Source organism: Ptiloglossa arizonensis, chromosome 12 (assembly GCF_051014685.1).
Source record: "Ptiloglossa arizonensis isolate GNS036 chromosome 12, iyPtiAriz1_principal, whole genome shotgun sequence".
Lineage (NCBI taxonomy): Eukaryota > Metazoa > Arthropoda > Insecta > Hymenoptera > Colletidae > Ptiloglossa > Ptiloglossa arizonensis.
In genome coordinates, this window is record NC_135059.1 from 3,614,582 (window position 1) to 3,635,684 (window position 21,103).

Here is a 21,103-nt window from a genome sequence, read left to right on the forward strand (position 1 = left end):
GAAATGGAAGAGGAGAGGGTGCTCTTCCACGCCATGTGTTTTAAACGCCAGTGTACTCACGCGAACGCGAACACAGAGCATAGAATTGAAACTGTTCCGTATCCTCCTCGACGACGCGGACGTTGTTGCTCCGTAGAGTCGACGAGAAGCAGCGATGGTAGGAACTTGAATATAATCTGTCGCGAATGCGAACAAACGGTGAACAGTGTCACGAAGAAACAGCACGAAGCGAAAGCAACGCGGTAACCACGAGACAACCGGACGAACAAAAGGTTTAAAGGAACACGACGAACGTAGGCGAAACGCGAAAGTTGAAAACACAGGCCACCCGAAGCTGGCTTGCACTTTCTTCTAATTAGGAGATTCGACGATTCAGCGGTGTACGCACGGGAACTAGACATTGTTCGAAAGTGTTTCCAAGTCTTGAATACCGACTCTACCTACACGTGCCTTTGACAAACTTTCTACATCTGTAACGAGACCCGTTACGTCAAAGACCTTTAAAAACAGCTAATGTATCCGTCTGTTCCACGTTCTGTGAGCGACTACTTTGCTCGCGTGAACTGGAGCACGACTTGAACAAAGTCGAAGAGAACGAGTCAGTGGTTCCCCGTTTAGTTTGCAGAAGCTTCGAGTCGGAATAGTTCGCTCGGGTAGCGCCATTCGGTGCACGGTTACAGCAATTGTAAGGTTCGACGATCGAAATTTCGGATTCGAGGATTGAAATTCAAGATTTAAGATTCGAGTTACAAGGTTCAAGGGTCAAGGTTTAAGAAGCAAGATCCGTTACGGGTAAACGTTACGGCGAGATCTACTCAACGATGTATGTCGGAAGGGTGAACGCGTTGAAGGTATTCCTCAGCGGTAAGAGGACCGTGAATTTCAGCCACCGTCAATTGGTCTCGATGTGTCTTAACAGTGGCACGGCAGTCAAGAAGTTGTATGTACATCATCTCGAAGCGTTCACCACGGGTTGTAATTCCAAGACAATAACGTAAGGAGCTTCTTTACCTAATGAGAAGCTGCTTGTTGCGCTGTCTAAGTAAACGGCTGAACATCAGTCAGGAGTATCACGGAATGAGAAATTGCTCGAAGATTGAGATCGAGTGGCTTCACTTCGGAGGATTACACGCCTCGGAATTCCTCCAATATCTCTTCCCGGTGAAGGATAAATAGCGACAGGAGGGCTACAAGCGGTTTTCGCTCGTCGAATTTTACATCCGTTAGATTTCTACTCGAATGAATTTTCAAATATTCCAAGGTATCCAAAGGAATGTGTACGAGTAACTGTTGGAACGGATGCAACAACGATCTTAAGGGTGCCGGATGTCGATGTCAGTTTTGAGAACTGTCACCGTATTGGCGCGTTTTTCGTTTTGGTTTTTTCTTTTTAGTCGAGTTCCAAGTCCAGAGCCAGAAAGACCACACGACACTGTCGTCGTTCACATCGAGACGTATCACTGTATACGCATTTCTTCGAACTTTATATTCTTATATATACAATAACTATACTACCAGATACGCGAGATCCCTGCATGTTATAATAAACTAGATATTATAATCTGAAGTGTACAACAGTAACGTCTCCATATTGGAAAATCGAGTGGCCAAAGTACTCCATTCTTTTCCGACATTGCGTAACGTTTCCTACAATGAACGTTTCCGTGTCGAAGATGTCTAGGACATTTCGTAACTGTTGGCATAGCAGACGAGCAAGTCGAAACAGTGAGTATCTAGACTATTAAAGCTACAGTTTGATAAGAAAAAATGTTTTCCCGCGTTTTCGTTCTATTTTCGCGCTCAGTGGCACGTCCTGTTCGGTTGTACGATCAGTACCGTAACGTTCGGTATGATAAAAATTTTCCAATCAACCCTCGCGACGAAACATCGTTTCGATGAGAAATAAACCAGCGAGTAATTTGTAACTCGAGTTCCATCGAGCTCGTCGAAGAAGAAAGAAGCACAGAACTTGAAAAAAAATCGTGTTCCCGGAATAATCAGAGCAGAGGCTACCGTAAGCTCGAATATTCGACGAGACTGGCCACAGTTGGTTCACCGGTGAATTCTTGGCGAATTCCTGCACGCGGAGTCGTGTATGCTCGTACTATTTCCCGTCTGTTTTTAGTAAACGTAATGAAACCACAATGCAAAGATTGCAGCGTCGTACGCGCGGGCGCACACCGTCATGGCGACGAGGCATATTCACCCGACACAAAAGCAGGGGTTGGGATCTTGCAGCGCCCTCAAATAGGAATACCCTCGGGCACGGAGTTCGGGAAAGAAAACAAAACCGAGCTCCTCCTATGTGCCGTGAATTCATTTGGAATCGGAACGAGGTATTATTCTACTCTTGTGGAAATATACTGGCAACAGCGCGGCTACGGGATTATAATCCGCGATTTACGTCAGAGATTTTTCGAGCACGAATATTTTTCCAACAATGCGCCTCGTTGCACGCGTTACCGGTTTCACGACGTTAACGTAACTAATTCCAGTTGCACGTTTTTGAAATTCATCGTAAAAAAAAAAGAAAGAAACTTCAATTATCAGGAGCGTGGCTTTCCATCAGCTCGGTGCACGACGTGAAATGTCGTCTTTTCTTCGATCGAGCGTTTAAGGCGCTACTATTTTCCGAGAGTTTCGTAAACCTCGCCCGAAACGGTTGATGCGCGATTCTTTAGACTTCTCGAGTCGAAAAGTTTGTTCGGTTGAGTCGGTGGATATTTGATATTTAGAACGGCGAAAATTTGTTCGATGCTGTTTCCATAGTTTCTTCGTTTCTATTTAAAAGAAGACGACGACGGAGAAGCATCGAGGCCAGTTTTGGAGCTTACTTTAACGAACTCGATCAACCCTCTCGTCCTTCGTGACGACGTACAAGTTGTACTTTGTAAGGGCTTAGAGCAACTTCATCCTCGTAGCAACCGACGATGGTATCACGCGAGCGTTCCGTCAACAGGGAAACACCGGAAAAGGGGACGAGGAGGAAAAATATTCGGCAGCGGTGTAAGTGATTGTGTAAGTTGTTCCGGTAAACGTCTTACGAACTTCGAAACGGTAATTAATTCCCAAAGAGCGACGCCGTAACGAGCTTCTTACACAAGAAGGGTCTGTTTAATTATACATCGACGCTTGGGACCTGAGTTGTTCGAGGTCTCCGAAGATTTCGCGGATCCATTGGAATCCATTAAAGCGAAATAGTCTGTTAAACTTGCGCTGGACAAATGCGATAAATTCCATAACGCGCGAAGATAGTGTCACCGAGATACCGGGATCGTTACTTTTAATTCGAAGATCCTTTCCTCGATGAACGAGCGTCCTCGACTTTTCCGATTTTCGATCGTCTCTGTGACTGGTTCGCGTTTACTCTCGTCTCCGCTGCGCGAACGAATAAACGTGAATGCATTAGTTCGAAACGTGCAGAACGAGAACTCGTTTAGCTTTAGTGGCTCTTCAGCCGTTAAGTCGCAAAATTTAATCCCGAAGCGAACCGTCACGGACAAGAGAGCGAGCCCATGGCCGGAGAGTGATCGTCGATAAACGACTTTAAGCGAATACGTTTCCTAGGAGATTAGTGGCGAGAGACGTCTACAACTGACCGCCACGCTGGTGAACATTAACGAACAGAACGCATATTTAATACGAAAACACGTCCCTCGTTCGTGTAGGCGCAAGTGAATTTCCTGTGCTCGCGAAACAGAACCCTTTAATCACAGCTCGCATCGTTGTCTCTCGTTAATCGTATTTTCGAAAAATTATATACTTCTCGGTGGTTTTACGACAAACAGGAATCAAAGGAGCGTCTCGTTCGTCGCTTCCCTTGAATTCTGACAAGAAATTTGTATCGATTCAAATACTGTTTACGCGTTTAAAAATTCAATTGATTCTCTCGGTGAGCATTAATAAATAGAACGAATATTTAATACGAGAACACGTCCATCGTTCGTGTAGGAAAAATTCTCTGCTTCTCGGCAGTTTTACGACAAATAAGGATCAAAGGAGCGTCTCGTGCGTCGCTTCCCTTGAATTCTGACAAGAAATTTGTATCGATTCAAATACTGTTTACGCGTTTAAAAATTCAATTGATTCTCTTGGTTGCAATTTCCAATGAAATTCCGGCGCACGGATCGTTTCTCGACGATAGTGGAGATTTTTCTCGGGTTTGTAAAAGGAAAGAGATTCGAAACAGATTGCGCGACCATAACGGATGGCACTTAATATACCCGTAGGACGACGTACCTCATAAACGGCTCCGAGAGGCATGACAAGGCAGGCGACCATAAGATCGGCAACGGCCAAACTGACGATCAAATAATTCGCCACCGATTGTAGATTTCGTTCCAGCAGGATTGCTGCTATCACAAATAGGTTACCTGTAACAAAAATTTTAGATTAATAATCGACACCGGTCAACCCTGTACGACGATTATCCGTGCCAGGTATTTTGCGAAAGAATTAAGTCGACACGTTCGTGTATCGTAAGAACGGAAGTGAGTTACGCAAAACGTCGTAAAATTATAGTAATTATGATAATAAAATATTGATCGGGCAAATTATAGGGAGGAATACAGTTTAATCGACGATAACATCGAAATAACCGCCTTTCGATGATCGATTGTACGAGATTCTGATCGTAATCTTTTCTTAAATGTTATTTCGAGGGCAGCTTGATTTCTTCAAATAATATACTGTAATTTTCTATGTATATTTTCTTAGGTAATAAAAATATGAATTCAACGATATGTAATAAAGTTCAAGATCACACGAGATTAGAAAGTATCTTCTTTAGAGTAGGAAGGATGATCTTAGTTTCTTTGGATGTTCAATCCTATCGAAAAGAACAACCCCTCTCTACAAAAAAGAAGTGATATTTTTTCGACAGACTTTCGGTCCTTCTCCGAGCAAAGTTTATTCCATGATTTTAACTCATTCTTTTTATTTCCACCAGAATCACCCTACGTTTCGTATTACGTGTTTTGGAACAGTGTATCGCAATAAATAAAACACACGTACGAAACCTTGGGGCAAAAACCACTCGATGAATTTCTGTAGCGAACCGTGTGCTCTGTCGTCCGTGGTTTTTCATCGTTCACGGTTTATTTTATCAGCATCGAAAAAGTAGCTGGTAGTTGGTAGAAAAAGTGGCGATAGTTGGTAGCTATCGTTCAGCTTATTTCTCGAGGTTCTCTAGATTCGCGCTAGATGGCTTTAATCATCAATCCAGTTAGTTACGCGTGGTTCCCAAGGCCCGCGTAAATAATTCATAAGCTGATTAGGAAGGATTTCCAAAGAGAACGGACCCGGACGATTCCGTTCTACTTTCGCGAAATTTCGCGTAGATATCGTTTACTCGAATTAATAATTCCCGGCGGAGACCACGGCTCCTTTTCCTCGTGTCAAGGACGAAATACTTCGCGAATCCCGGGCCACGAACTTGGGGAATTTTTTAAGCAAAGGACTCGAACCGTAGACCATAATTCTCGATCAAGTTCAGAAAGTTTCATTCGTCGATGCTCCGTCTTCGTTTTTTTTTTTCGTTTTCTAGGCTCCACGAAGGTACCTATACTCAAAGTCGATGATGTCTGACGATTTGCGGTGAAGTTCGCTCGCTTAAACGTTTGACCGGGAACTGTTCGCTTCGCGCCGAAATTGCTTCTAATTGGTTCATCGACGTCTGATTTTGCTTTGAAGTGTTCGTAAACGTTTTGACGATCGTGTAATCAGCTTATTTGAACGTAACGGAGACTGATTGGCAAATTCGATAGATAGCAGAACCGAATTCGACCGCCTCGTCGAGCGGACGAACTGCCACATAGACGTAAACCTCGAGCAATTTCCCGATCGTTTTTGATCATTATAGCTTATTTTTGAAAAATTAATTTACTGCGACGATCGACGTCAATTGTCATCGAACGTGCTCGTTCGACGAATAATTAACGGCTGGAGTGCAGAACAAACAACCAGGACGTTTATTCGTTATGAAATGCAAATCACACATTTCCAACGAAATATTCGAATTTATTGTGAAATGTTGGACAGTTTATTTCGTAGGAGGTTTCGATTCATTTCAAACGAAATTCCAAGTCCTTCGTTGGAAAGATCGCAGTTAGTGCGTTCCTAAATGCGGAAATTACATCGACGCATCCGACTTGACTTTTACGGATTTAATTTATCGGTGAACACACTGGGTGTATCGATATTCTTAACGAAGTTGAAAGTGTACGATGCCATACAATTAAAAAAAAAAAAGAAAAAGTTAAATTCTTAACATCCAAGTGCATAGCTAATCGAAAGTTGATCAGCTTTTGTGGAAAGTATTCCTTTGGTAGCGAAGTTGCCTGGAAAATTACGATCAGGTTGAAAGTATACACCCTGTACAGCAGCGGTGATTACCGTCATGTCGAATTCAATGAGTTGTATAAATAGGTGCGCGTTAAATCGACTTCTACGCGGTTTAAATCAATGTTGAAATTAATGTTCTGGTATTACAAGCGTCACAAGTCTACTAAATGGTTCTCTACTCCATTTGGAGTAACGACAAAGTTAATGACGCGACGCAAGCTTCGCACAGCTGCGGAACGAAATTATTTTTATTCGGTCGTGCTTGCCGGCCATCGTTTAAATCGTGTTCACAATCGAGTGTTTTACTAACCGGGTTCACAGGGATTTAAATCACACCGGAGAACGAGTAGCGACAAAATCGTATTTGATGCGTGAATGAACCCAGCCCTACCTGTTTCTCGTTTTCGATTTCTTTCGTTTACCGATTTGTTTCATCGCGGGAACCGTGGCCCGAGGCCTCGTGATTGTTTCACAGCTTCGTGAACTCACGACCAGATATTAAAAATTACACACGCAAAAGCGAACAATTCCGTAGAAAAGCGTCGTTCGAAATTAATGCCTTTATGCCTCGTTGTTCCCCATAGTGTCACGCGGTATTTTAATATTTTCTGTACACCGATTATTGCTTCCTCTGTTTCACGAAAACGTCCGATGAATTATTTCCGGTTTGAAAAACTTGATAATTCGCAATACGAGATAGCAACAGATTTATTTCAGCCCTTCGATACTAATTCGTCTAAATTATACAATACCGTATAATTACATACCTATACATACTTATATACAATACCTACGTCCGATGAATTATTTCCGGTTTGAAAAACTTGATAATTCGCAATACGAGATCGCAACGAAGCAACAGATTTATTTCAGCCTTTCGATACTAATTCTTCTAAATTATACAATACCGTATAATTACATACCTATACATACTTATATACAATACCTACGTCCGATGAATTATTCCTAGTTTAAAAAAATTGATAATTCGCAATACGAGATAGCAACGAAGCAACAGATTTATTTCAGCCCTTCGATACTAATTCGTCTAAATTATACAATACCGTATAATTGCATATCTATACATACCTATGTATAACACTTATACATAAACCACGTCGGAATATTAATTTCTAAATGTCCAAAGGCACGATCTTTGAATCGATCGACCCGTACACGAGTGATACGAGTACTTTCGATTCAAGGTTACTCGAAGTTCGCAAGCTCGATGTTCGCGCCAAAAGAAGGTCGTAACCTCGGTTTGGTCAGATATTCAAAGGGTCGCAAGTACAGAAATGTCGGTAGAAAGTCGTAAGCTCTCTGGGTGTTGGTCGAAAGTCGCAGAGTCGACCTCGATGTCGCCCGAGGATCTGCAACTCGACCTTAAAGTGGTATTCTCATTCGAAGTACCATTTTCTGAACGACACTCATGATTCAAGTTCGTCAATATGGACGTTGAACTACGAGAATGAAATCCTAAATGATGTTTTATGTCAACAAATGGATGACATCGATTCACACACAAGTATTGTGCAAATACTTGTTCAGTCTTAAGGGGCTCTTCTAGATTAGACGTTTAAAGAAATCGATTTTTATTTTTGGAACTTTCGAAATTTTAACGCGTTAAGAACGTGTTTTTCAATTTGTAGATCGAGATTCGAAAAGTTAGCAAAATTATGGGAACTGAAGAGTAATCGCGAGCAAATACGGCTAGAGAAGCTCGTTGGATGCGAAGTAGGTACTTGCTTAATGGTTCGACTCAAAGGCAAATAGGTTTATCTTTTGATATTCTTATTCGTATTCAGCCAAGGATATGACGCGATTACATTAATCACTAAATTTTTGTAGCGAATTTTGTCAGAGCATAAGCAGTTGCTGGCCTGAATGGAACTACTTTTCCCTAGCTGGCATCCTTAAAAGCTCGGTTATAAATAAATTCCACTTTACGTGAAATTTAGCATGCATATAAAGAAAGTCTATCCCAATGACGTGGATAGCAACCAAAATGATATCAGTGATCACTCTATTTCTATTTAAAAAAATGTTTTACACGTTTCTGAAACATTTCGATTATTTTTCTTTTTCAGAATTTTTCCATTCTTAAGTTACCCTTATAGCATTTTTTTGGAGTGATAGAACATAAAAGATCAGAGACCTTAGAAACGCGTTTTTTTTTTCCTACCCAGATAATTCAGACAACATATCTCTGTAACAAATTAACATTTCTGTTATCATGTTTCTTTGTAACTTGTACAAATAAATGTACAAAATTTGAAAGGACTGTTATCGATACTAATCGAGTAGAAGGTTTCCAAAGAAACGCCTCTTTTTCTAGTGTTTCAGAGTAAAGGAAATACCCTTAAATGTGTGACGTCCACGCTGTCGGGGTACACCGTGAGAATGCAAATGGGTCGGAAGGCTTCTCTTGAATTGTTAAATTTCTCGCACGAATGCGAATGCAAGCAAAGTATCCGAATCGAGCCGCGGAATCTCGTCAGATTCGTTGCTAAAAATTGTTCTCCCGTGGAACTGGCCTTCGCGAATACTTTCAGAAGCTGATCCTTGTTTTTTCTTCATTTTATTACAGTTTCTTTGATGGCGGTTGCACGCGTAAAATAAAATTCAGTATGGATCAGCACAAATGGAAAGTTTCTCTTTCCGGGCGGTCGTAAAGTACCAGAACGAATTGGAAAATCGTGTGATCACGACGATCGAGAAAGTGAGAGAGAGATAGAGAGATAGATAGATAGATAGATAGATAAATAGAGAGAGAGAGAGAGAGAGAGAGAGAGAGAGAGAGAGAGAGAAAGCTAGAAAGAATAGGATTGATAGTGTAAATAACGCTCGATTGACTAAAATTAACCATAGACTTTAAACTTGTATTTAAATTTCTCCATCTAATAACGTTCGAGTGACATTTCAGGCAGATACATTTACTTCCTGTACGGAACGTAAATTGGCGAATCTTATATTAGTTTTGTAGTACCGTAATTTTAGTAGATTGTAGGTTTAGGAAAATGTAGCTTCAAGAGAACACAGTTTTAAGGATCGTGCCTGGAAGAGGGCAATAAAAGAAAAAGTATGTTGAATATCAAACAATGTTGAACCGAGGAGTTATGAAACGTATAGAGTTGTATCACAGTCACGTTATTTACCGTTATCTAGCTGTAGCCTAAGTACTGATTATCTATAATTAATAAATCATTCCACAGTTTTTTTTCCATTTTTCTCAATTTTCACAAGAGTTACACTGTCGCGGTTAATTTCTCAAATATTACTCGACTTCGAAAGACAAATTGTTAATAGCGCGAGCCAATCATTTTCGGTCGCGGGCCGTTGCGAAATCGAACACGTTATCGTTCGATCGAACGAACGACGGCCGATGATTATTGCAACAATTATTCAAGATCGATGTAGCAAAATCTCACCCCGGGGAACAGGTCGGTATTTATCGAATCATTACGCTAACGTTATGGGTGCTGGGCAATCGGTGAACCTACAGATTTGAATCGATTTAATTGGTAATTACGCAAATGCGAAGATCGACGTAACGGTCGTTATGAAACAAAAGGGGAAACGTTGGTACGATAACGATGAAACCGGATTGTTCGTGCGGCGACGTTTCGATCGACTGGCAATGAATTTTTCTTGTTAGTTACGATTACGGTTCGTCGTCGGGACGAATCACAGATTGCACGGATTGTTTACGGTTCGCGAAAACACATTCGTATCCATGCGTCGAAACGAATTTACCGAATAGGAGATCGTTGCAGATGGAGAATAATCGCGTCCCGCGAAACCATTGCTCGCGTTTACTGGAAAATTGCAATCCGTCCTTACTTTGAACGTTTCGAGCGTTGTCAAGTGGCCGTGAAATTATTCCAATTTCGACACAGGGAACGGATACTGGCGCGATGTTCAACGCGTCGTTAGTTGGTCAGTGAACTGCGCTAATAACAGAATTTACAGTCAGACAACTCCGCGAAAGTGGGAGAATTCCTGTGGATATGAATATGTATATCGAGGAACTCTGACGGGATCCACCTTAGTTACCAGTGGCCAGTAATCGTGCCAGTTTTCTGCCAAAGTTTTAATCGTATTTGACGTTTCGAAACGTCCCCCCGGTCACGCCAGATAAACTGCAAATTAGCCCGGGATGGAAACTTCTTGTAACTTCGTTCGCAGTTCGGCTTGATTGGAATGCAACCATTATTACATTATCGCGGCCGTATCAATTGTGAACGTAGAAACTCGACAACCAAATATTCGAACGTACATAACTACGCTGCGATTGTTCGGAAATACTATTCAATCTTCTTCTAAAGTGTACTCCGACTCTGTGATCTAATATTTAAGCTCATCTACGATAAATCCACTTTCGTCCAAGTTCCGAAACGAAGATGTAGGAGTAATATGTATCTTCTTTGTACGAAGTGTTTATAAAAATTTGGGATAATTTGCGATGATTCTACGTGTCGTGATAACGAAACTGTACGTCACCGATCGGTAATTGCGAAGACTTTCAGTTTCCAGGTACAAATGAATGGCAACACTTGCGCGTTCTACATATTGTGCGAATTTTACATCCACTGAGTCCTCGTAATTAATTATACGGAAGAGCGCGGTACGATAATAATTTGTTTAATTTATTCCGTAGCTGGTTTCGGTCGAGCGTTAAGCTATCTGTGATTTAAATAGCGCGTCCCAGAAATGGTGCTTGTAAATTTTAACCGGCCGTGGTTACAAAATGGTAAGAAATTTTTCCATTATTTCGTAACGCAGGATCGATTCTGAAGCGATATTTTTCATTCTTGTAAAACATACCGTACAATTTACCAGAAATTAATATTCTGATTTAAGCTCAGTCTCTGTTGTGAAATGTACTACTACCTTGGTATTAATAATGCGATGTGTAAGCCCGCGATAAAATTTAAACGAGGGATCGTTATCGGTAGATTTCATTGTATTCTCTTCTCAGCGGAGAGCTCGAAACAGCCTCTTTCTTCTCATTGAAATTCTCATTGAAATTCTCATTGAAATTCGGAGTCTGTTCGTTGAAATTCTTCCGACAATACGTTTCGAGCACGCGCCACGTTTTCACGGTTAAAAATGTATAAACAGGTTCGTGGATTCGTTGCGAACGAACGATACACGTATCGAAACGCAGTGATATGATACACACGCGTGCGTTTAGATGTTCATCGAGAACAACGTGTCAGAAACGTACCGTCCTATTCATTTTCGTCGTGTTACGAGCTAACCAGCGAGTTTTAATTTCCCGCGGAAAATGTGATCGCCAGATCTCGAAGTAACAAAATTCACGCTGTTCTTCCGGCAGTTCTGCAATCTCGCTGTTTTAAATAAACGTTCCGTAAAAAGGTCTTCCGCGAATACTTCCGCGAAGTACGCCGAATTCTTCCGGGGCCAAGACTTACGACTTTCGTGCAACTTCTCCGCCTTAAAGAATCTCCAGTCCACCGGCGGTTTGCTCTTTCTAATTAAACCGAAGTTCGTTGTTGCTCCGTACCATCGCAACTTATATTCTCCACTAGAAACTTTATTATTCTTTCACGTACGTTTCCATCCCTCGAGCTTTACCAATATTTTCGACGAGTTCCTTTCCTCCGAGTGAAAAGTTTCTCGTCGTTTGTCGTTTTTAATTATTACGAGGTTATCGCGTGATTTCTCTCCGCGGGGCAACTATCCTTATTTTGACATTTGAAATTCGCGTTATGAAATTGAACCGTCCCGTGAGACAATTGACGAACTTTCCCAGTGTATTTGGCGGATCATCTCGAGTCGAATTGTTCGCGTAAACTGTGAATCTATTATTCTCGATACGGCTTCAATTTCATGTTCTGGACATTGTAGGCGTCAATTCAACTGGTCGTTTCAATCTTGCCCTGCGAACGACTTCAGAGACTAGTATCTTCTTTTGAAGTATCGCTGCGTGTCTCTGGATCTGAGAAACGAAAAGCACGTGCTTGTGAATTCGCACGATGACGTAAAGGTACAGTGATCGTAGTAGCTAGACACTACGTTTGGGTTAACTCCTCGATGACCTCAAGTGATCGATCGAAGTTGATTTTACTACGTATAGTCTGTTTCGAACTTTTTTCACGCTCTGAGATTAATGTTCGTACCGTGAGTTTCTTAGAAGCAACAAGTTCCTTAAGAATATCCTTAGCACCGATCCAAATTTCTATATTATAGAGTTCAAATATTACTATCGATATTACTGTTAGAATCTACGTCGTTAGATTTGTGTCTGTTTTCATTGTTTACAACAGTGGTGTACAAGCATTTTCATTAGCGGAACAAACGAAAGAAAATGGGATTTCCTGCGGGTCAACTTTCGTACAAATCTGGAAATAAAACAGTATATTCGAATTTGATACAAGGCAAAGTTTATCGTGAAAAATGTGTAGGTATACCGAGAGGTTTATTAAGGTACCTTGCCCGATATTGGCTTCTTAAAGTCGAAGAAGTACGACTGACTTTGGATCTTGAACGCAAACTGTTTAAAGTTTGACCTGAATAAAGTTGTGGCGAGTTGCATAATCGTATTCAGATTTTCATCTTTCAACCGGTTTCCGGTTTCGTGTTTATTCACGTTCATGATTGAAAAATCTCGCTTGCACATGCGAGTGCTGCCGGATATATTCATGAAAAAAAGTAGATTGTTCGGAATATTTGGAAAAGGGTTGAATACTATGTTTGTAAAACGTTATCGTCCCGTTTCAAGATTGCGAACAAAAGGAATTAGGATACAGTCGCAACGACAATTACACTTTGGTATTTTCCATTCAGACATTTCGATATCGTTCTAACTTTCTTTTACGAGATAAATAATCCAAACGAATGTCTTTCCAAAATAAAAATTCACCTTCGCCTAATTAACTTTGCGTACCGTTATTATGTAACGTGTTTGAGGTATATTGCTCCAAACCAATACGAATCTATCCAAACTTTGTATAAGCTAATGAATCCAGAACCGAAACTTATACGGGAACTTGATACAATCATCGTCCTTTCTCGACAGAAATTGTTATTGCGAAATCTTTCGTCGAAATTTGCGTGCCTAATGTTTATTCGACCCGCTACGATTTCTATGCACGGTTTACTTTTCAAATTAATCCAGATAATTACAAGACGATTCGAGCAAAAGTGCAAGGATCACTGAATACGTTCCCATCGCAAATCGAAGTCGAGTCGAAGTCAAATTAAGATGCAATTTAAACACCGATCCTCTCGAGTCCGAGTCAATATTATCGTTTAATCGGAATTCGAGTCAATATTATCGTTTAATCGGAATTTTGAATTTTACAAACACTTACAGACGACATGGGCAATTTTAACGCGGCCGTTACTGTCGAGTTGCATGAAAATTGTATAAATCCGTAGTCGAGTCTACTTGAAAGTATCTACATCGTTGCAAATTGCGAATTATCACGATAGCGCCCTAACCTCGATTCTCCTCTGTCGGATGATAATACGCGAAGGGATAGCAAGCCAGTACGGCGCGGCACAAAGGTTTACGATCCTTTTCTATACAGCTTAAATAGGCCATTCAGGGCCCAGGACATCTAAACTACCTTCTTTTTACTCGACCATCGCAGATGTACGAAGAGACGCGGTCGATATATAGAACCTGGTGCCTATCTCTTCTATCCTTGACGCGAGGAGGCCGCATCCTGCTTCTTGGAAGAGGTTCTCATAAATGAAAGGAAGAACATGATTTCCTGCGCGTTGGTCCCTGACCCGGCAGACTCGTATCGTTCAACGATTCGAGTGCCCGACAGATTCAATAAACACAAATTTCTTTTCGCGACAACGAGTTTACGTCTACTTTGGGCTGCTTTCCACTTAACGCGAGAACAGTAATCCATTTAATCGAAATGTCTTAGCGCGTTAAAGAGAGACAACGAAAACGTGCGAATTGACCTTCGACTCTAGAAACTCGAAATAAAAAGAATCTCGCTTTTAACGAACGATTCGAGATGTAGAGAGAGCATCGTTGTAGAATTTGTGGAATTATGGAATTGTTTAGCATAAAAGAAAATGTAAATAGCGCATCCACCGTTCCTTGACTTCTCGAGTACTGCACGGTTCAATGTCGTTGTATTCCAATTGTCGCGTTAAGACGAGTGTAAATATCCATTCGAAGAAATAGAAATAGAAACACGAAGTGCGAAGAATTACAACGGCCAATGAAATTTGAATAGCACCGTTGTTTGCTTTCCTTTGTAATTGTGCACACGACGTTGGTTCGAGCTAAACGTTTATGGATGCGTCGAAACGGTTCCAGCTACCGGATCGCTCTGTGTAAATAAAATGCAAACTGATATTCGAAACACGGTATCGTTCGTTCGATTCGCGTTTCAATTCAGACGGACTTCCGGGATTCAATGTTCGTATGTCGTCGGTGGGTTGTATAACAGTCCGCTAATGACGAGGCGAGCGCGGTAATGAAATAAATTAATTAACCGATATTATAGGGGTCGTTGATGCGAACGAGCGCGGTCTCACGCAATGGAATATCGCAGGGGCAATCGTCGCGATGCGATACCTGGCCGTGATTGTTATTGCACCGGTATCACCGTACACGGTCGACCATCTTTTTATTTTCATATCGCGGGAAACAATTGCGAAAGTTTCGCGACGCGACCGGATACTACGAAGTTCCGAATGCTACCGATGTCGCCTCGGTAATTGAGTTTCCAAAGTAGTGACCGCACCGTCCAAGTTCGAAGGCCGGCCGAATTTTCATGGAAAAAGGTACAGTTTGGTAACAGCGAGTCGCGATAGAATTCGTCGTCAACTGAAAATGAAATTCGTATTCCATCCGAATTTCCCCGGCATTCGGAAATTATCATTTAAACGAATTCCCTTTTTCAATTTCGATGTGTTATCGCGTTTCGTTACGCCGGCCGGGGTTTCTCGTTCGATGAAAATCGTAATTCGCACCGTTCGCGTCGAACCAGAGGCAAAAAGGAACGTAATTAGCCGACAACCGACAGCAGCGAAAAATATAATTAACAATCCTTTCGCGCTGTCCGTAATCTCGTTAGCCTTTCTCGACGGAGCCCCGTCGCGTTGAGGACACTCTTCCTCGTTGGAAATCCTGTTTCCCCTTTGAGACGGCCAGAAATTAAGCGATCTGCATCGCGTCTGCAGCTTATCAAACAGATTGTTCGTACACCGTGAAAGGGGATGCGATCTACGAATGGCCGTTATCTTTCCAATCTCGTTACTTCTCGCTCACTCGTTCAATTTTACCGACACGGTGTCTCGTTTCGCGAGACGGTCGCCGGGCCCGTGCTCGCGCACGATTAACGTAATTAACGTGTTACGCGCAGTGAAATTCAAGGGCCCCGTACGGTATCTGATTCGTCTTAACTGCATCAGATTCACCGAAATTTCCACCGAGAGTCCCCGTATCTCGAGTGATCTTCCACGAGACAAGTTGCAGAAGTCGATTCCCGGGGAGCTCGCTCCGCTCGTAAAATTTCTCATTTTATCGCGCCGCTAACGTTGTCGCTTAATGATCGTATTTTTCTGTTTACTTTTTTTTTCCTTCGGCCCCGTTAAAAACGCATTTGCGATTCGGGGAACTTCATGAAATTCTAATCGAGCCTTTAGCCCGAGCTTCCGATAACGTCAACGACTTGCTCCGCCGTCGAGTCGAATATCGTTGAGCGAGTACTCGCGAGAATCCGGCTCAATCTTGTCCGTGTTTGCGCATATGTGGAGGCGTCACGTGGATACCCTCGTCATTCCCGATAATATATTACTGGCTGCGGAAACACGTCAGGTTTAAATTAATCTCCTATTGTACACGCGTACAGGTACGTCGGGCTTGGGTCCACGGAACTACACGACGACGACGACGACAACGACAACGACATCGTTACATCGGTCGAGGTTGCGCTGCCCGAATCCCTACGCTCTTGTGTGTACAATAATCCGAAAGATAACCGTTAATTGACTCCGCGATCGAGAGTAACTTTTCTTCGACATCGAATCGTCGTGAACGTTTCCCGTGACGTGGAAACGAAATATCAATCGTACAGCTTCGAGCATCCTCGATTCTTGATCTTAAAGCGATCCCCGATGCTGACTTCGAAAGGATCAATCCGCGAAGCCCTATCGAAGACGCATTCGAACAGTAATTACGGTTTTCTCGCGTCGGGAAACGGTTTCGAGAACGTACGTTGCAATGCAACAGACACGAGCCGGGAGAGAAAACCAAATTGCCAATAAATTCACCGTACACCCGACCTCGATATCTTATAATGTTTCACGATACGCCACTTTCGACCCCTGTTTTGCTTCTCGTATCTTTTTTCATAAAACTTCTGCTCGGTCTTCCGTGAAACAGAGACAGGGAATCGAAATAAATAAAAGTTTCCCGAACTCTTCTAACGACTTATCGAATTTTTTGTCTCGCGACAGTGACTGACGAAAAGATGAACAGGGACGAGTGCGTTGCATCAATACTATTTTAATCGACAACGAAAATCATTTAAGGAAAACGATAGTTTCGTAAGTATATACCGATCGAAACTTGTACGGTGTACACACTGTTTTGTTTTTACTACCGTAGAAGTAGAAAAAGAGAAAAAGTTTATTAAACTTTTCTCCGCGTAAAATTGAATTCTCTTTAAGATCAACATGCACGTATACGCGTATAGTAAAAAATTCTTTCTCAACGATCGTCAGAATCTTACCTACTTTATTGGTACGATCTAGGGGGTCATCGTACGCGTTCTTTCGCGAAACGATTGTTTCGAAAATGTTTCTCGATCGAAGTATTCTCTTCGCTCGTAAATCGAAAGGTGGATAGAAAGGAAAGAAGGTAATCGGGAATAAAGAAACTCACCGACAACGGTGACGAGTATCAGAAGACCGAGCACCAAAGCCCTGAGGATGATCGAGGCGTCGGTGAACACCAGACCATCTGCGGACGAATTTCCAGCCTGGTTGACGTGTTCCTCCATGACGTCCGAGATGTATATATATATATATGTATATATGCGATAGAATATATATATATTCTCTGTCCTGGTAGGGTCTTCAATGTCCGCTGGTTATCATCTCGTTAAATAATGTACCATGGTCCGCCGTCAGGAGCAGATCCGCGGATATGAATCTTCTATTCCCAGCGACCTTGGCTGGCCCGACTCCTCGAGACGGAGTTAATGTCTGCCCGGTGAAACTTTAATACGCACGTCATTGGACGACATTCTTACTTTCCCCTTGGGAACTTCTGCCGGCATGTATTTCGCGGGGACAACGCGGCCCTCGCCCTTGAAGAACAGACTGTCCCTTTGAACTCGTGCGCCGGTCGACGACTTTGTCTGCAACAACGATAAAGATAATCAAACTTTGTTTCTCCTTCAATTTTATCCTTACTTTCTTTCGATGAAAGGCAAGAAATTTTTATCACTTTCGTCCCGAACTGTCGCTCAGAAAATATCAAAGGACCATGATCGAGCGAAACTGAGATATTTGCGTTTAAAGGGAACCTCGAATTATTCCCCTTTCTTAATCCGAATCTCGATTATTCATGTATTTTCGACGATTTTCGAAGCGTAGCTATATATTATTACTGGGGAGATTTAATTACCGAAATTTGTCTTTTACACTAATCTGCGTATGTACTTTGTTTCGTAAGGTGTGACAAAGAGGCGACTGTTAGCGCTATTATTGTTTCGAGTTATTTTTCGTAGAAATGGTTGCAAAACTCCATCTGATAATTTCAACTAGGTCCTGTTCGTGAAGCGCTCGATCGATTCGTCGTTTTCTTGTTAGTATCTTATTAAAAATTTCTGAAACGAACGTCTCCCTTGAAAAGAATTCTGCGGTTAGGGTTAGCGCTGCGTTAAAAAATAATTGGAAGGTCGTTGACAACTTCTTGGTAATATTTCGATACGCATGACTGGTTTTCTATAATATAATCCGCTCAGATTGCGATGCTTTGTTGGTACAATCGAATCATATTGTTCCTAGAACCATATACACTGGCTACAAAAAGGACTTGTACGCTCTATTATAAGAACATTCTTCTTACTTGTAAAACTGATTTCAATGAAAGTTTTGTGACATTTTTTTGTCCACAGGAAATTTCTTAAAGAAGGTGAAATCAAGTCTAAAAGGTTTTAATGTTTTTTTTTTTATTTTTTTAATGCAACTTTTCTTGAGACTTTTTTGCAATTGAATGACAAGAGCTGAACATTTTTCATGTGAAAAACTTGCTCTATATTACGTTATTACGAAGTTGTATTTGAAAAATCGAAGTTATAAAGGCTGATTTCAGCCGATCAAAAACCTTGCAACGACTTTCATTTCCTTTACGACTTCGTATTACAACTGCGAGATGAAACAAAAATTTGTTACAAAAGAAATTCAATTTTTAGTGCTCTATCGTTTCACTGTGAAAACAATCCCCCAAAAGGAATGTATTAAAACAATGAAAAAATGTTGAATTTTCGGGTTTTAATTTTATCCTCTCGCGAACATTTTTTGTCGACAAAAAAATTATGTCATATGCGGTCCAGTATGCTTCATATGCACACAAATTTTCATTAAAATCGGACATGTAGGTTAGGGAAATTTCCTCGTAATATAGTGTACAATACTTTTTTGATGTATATGAATTTCGTGTAGCGAGAAACTATTGCAATATTCTTCTATTCTTCGAATAATTGAAAAGAATCAGATTTGCCATGAAAGAAAAATTGGTCGATGATAAATATTTGTCAACAATTATCCAAAGTGGATGCTGAACGAAATGTACGAGACACGATGACGTTAACGAAAAGATCGTTAGAATTTTTTCAAAGATCGACGTCTACGTTCCGTTCGTTCATTCGACTGTATCATAGGGGATGAAATTTCGTCCCGAATGAACGTAAAAAGTGTCAGCTTGTTCGTTGTTTCGTCGAAAATATAGCGAACAGATTTTCACGAATGCAGAGACTGATTAACGCCGATGACGCAATAAAGACCGGAAAAAAAAACAAATACTCGTTTCGCCCAAAGAAATTTGCTTTCTCCGTAAGACCGTTAAAAGTTAAGAGAGCACAGGAGTGGACTCGTAAAGATGCACCGGATAAAGCAGGCACTTCGGTGAGTTATTAAGTAAATTTTATGGCGGTTCGTTTCGCGATGTCTTTCGCAAACGCGTCGCAAGACTCTTCTGTTTATAACAGTCGTTGGACCACGTTCTCGATCGCTAGATTTCAATTCGATCGTTCCTTTAATTTCACGATTTGATCGCGGCAGTTATTGTATCGACTAACGGTGTCACAGTTTCGTCGATGTACAACGGTTCCCGCGACCGAGTACCAATTCGAATTAAATACTCCACGATAAACATACCTTGGATTCGAGAGAAGAGCACTCGAGCACTCGCTTCGAACGGTCGTTAATTGCAATTACGATATAGTCTGTACTCCGTTCCCCGAAACGAGAGCAATGAAAGAATAATTTCGATCGGAACTCGTTACGAGGAATTAGTCGAGAGAAGCGACTCGTCGTTTCGTGCGTCAATTATGCGAAAAAGAACGAATACACAAGAACGGATCGGAACTTTTCGCTTCGTCCGCAGTCCATTACCTCGTTTCTGCTTTAACTGCAAGGAGAGTTCCAACGTCTCTGACAGTCTCCGAACCATTTATACGGGAGTTTTAAGAAGAAGGATTTCTTTCTGTCTCCTTGATGGAAGGGTTTCCCGCCATTTTCAAGGAAATTATTCTTCATCCGAGACTACGCAAGCGACGATGTCGTAAACACACCTTGCACGTGTTATATTTCACCATAGGTGGTGACTCTCGTACAGTTTCTTCGAAATATCGTTCATTTTTGCGATCGGATATTGTTGCGCGATGTTGTTTTACAAGCCAGGAATCGTTGTGTCGACGATATCGTTAATCGGATAAAAGAGCGACTCGATTCTACAAACAGGCATTAATTAGTTTATTTTACGAGCCATCGATGCGAGGGACTCTCGGCCTCTAACGAGCTGAATTTTTCCAATGGAATCTTTCGCAATTAAACACGACACGCCTGATTCAATTTTGCTCAGAAATTTTATCGAAAATGCTCTAGAGAAAATACAATCTTTCGGTAGAATCTAAAACCAAGTTCAACCGCTTTTTCAATAAATTCTCTTTCTCTGGGCTTAGTATTCAAAATTATCGCCACTTACGATAATCAGATTAGAGATATTATTAGAGAACCGTATATAAAATTGAAAATCGTGCAAGAAATAAATTTTGGGTTCCACGTTAAGTTTACCGCAGTTTATGTACGAGTACGTTAACATGAATAATATTTAGTTACGTAATTTATCGTTCTCGTGGTAATATTTCCTTTGTATTGATACCTTTGTATCGAGTCATTGGAAATTAAAAAAAAGAGAAGTCACATTTAATTCATTACCGATACAGCGTGTAATGGTCTCAACGAGGAAATTCTGTCGGTCCCCTGGTGTTTATTATAACCAAGTTTGTCTATATCGAATTATCTCGTAATTGGTGTCCGCGCGAAGAGATGGTGCACAGTGGTTTGAAGGTGGAAAAGAGTCCATTTTTTCAATGTTAGGAAACGAATTTTTTTAATACAGTTTCATAGTAGGATAGTTGATGTACGAAAATCGATAGAAATTTTTGAAAAATGTCTTATACTTTATGAGAAATACAATGTCAAAATTGGAGTACAGAATAGATGCTACTTTCAGTGGAAGACAAATGTTAAG

General features: G+C 41.3%; 1 protein-coding gene across 1 annotated transcript in view; it reads right to left on the reverse strand.

The window, feature by feature from the left end:
- Positions 1-21,103, reverse strand: part of 5-ht1 (serotonin receptor) — a 222,138-nt gene that overhangs the window by 32,603 nt on the left and 168,432 nt on the right. The window contains exons 3-4 of the mRNA XM_076324292.1: positions 17,225-17,702; positions 4,240-4,373 (exon numbers count right to left, since the gene is read on the reverse strand). Coding sequence (XP_076180407.1) covers positions 4,240-4,373; positions 17,225-17,342 — 252 coding nt within the window. The 5' untranslated portion in view covers positions 17,343-17,702. The remainder of the gene's footprint in view (positions 1-4,239; positions 4,374-17,224; positions 17,703-21,103) is intronic.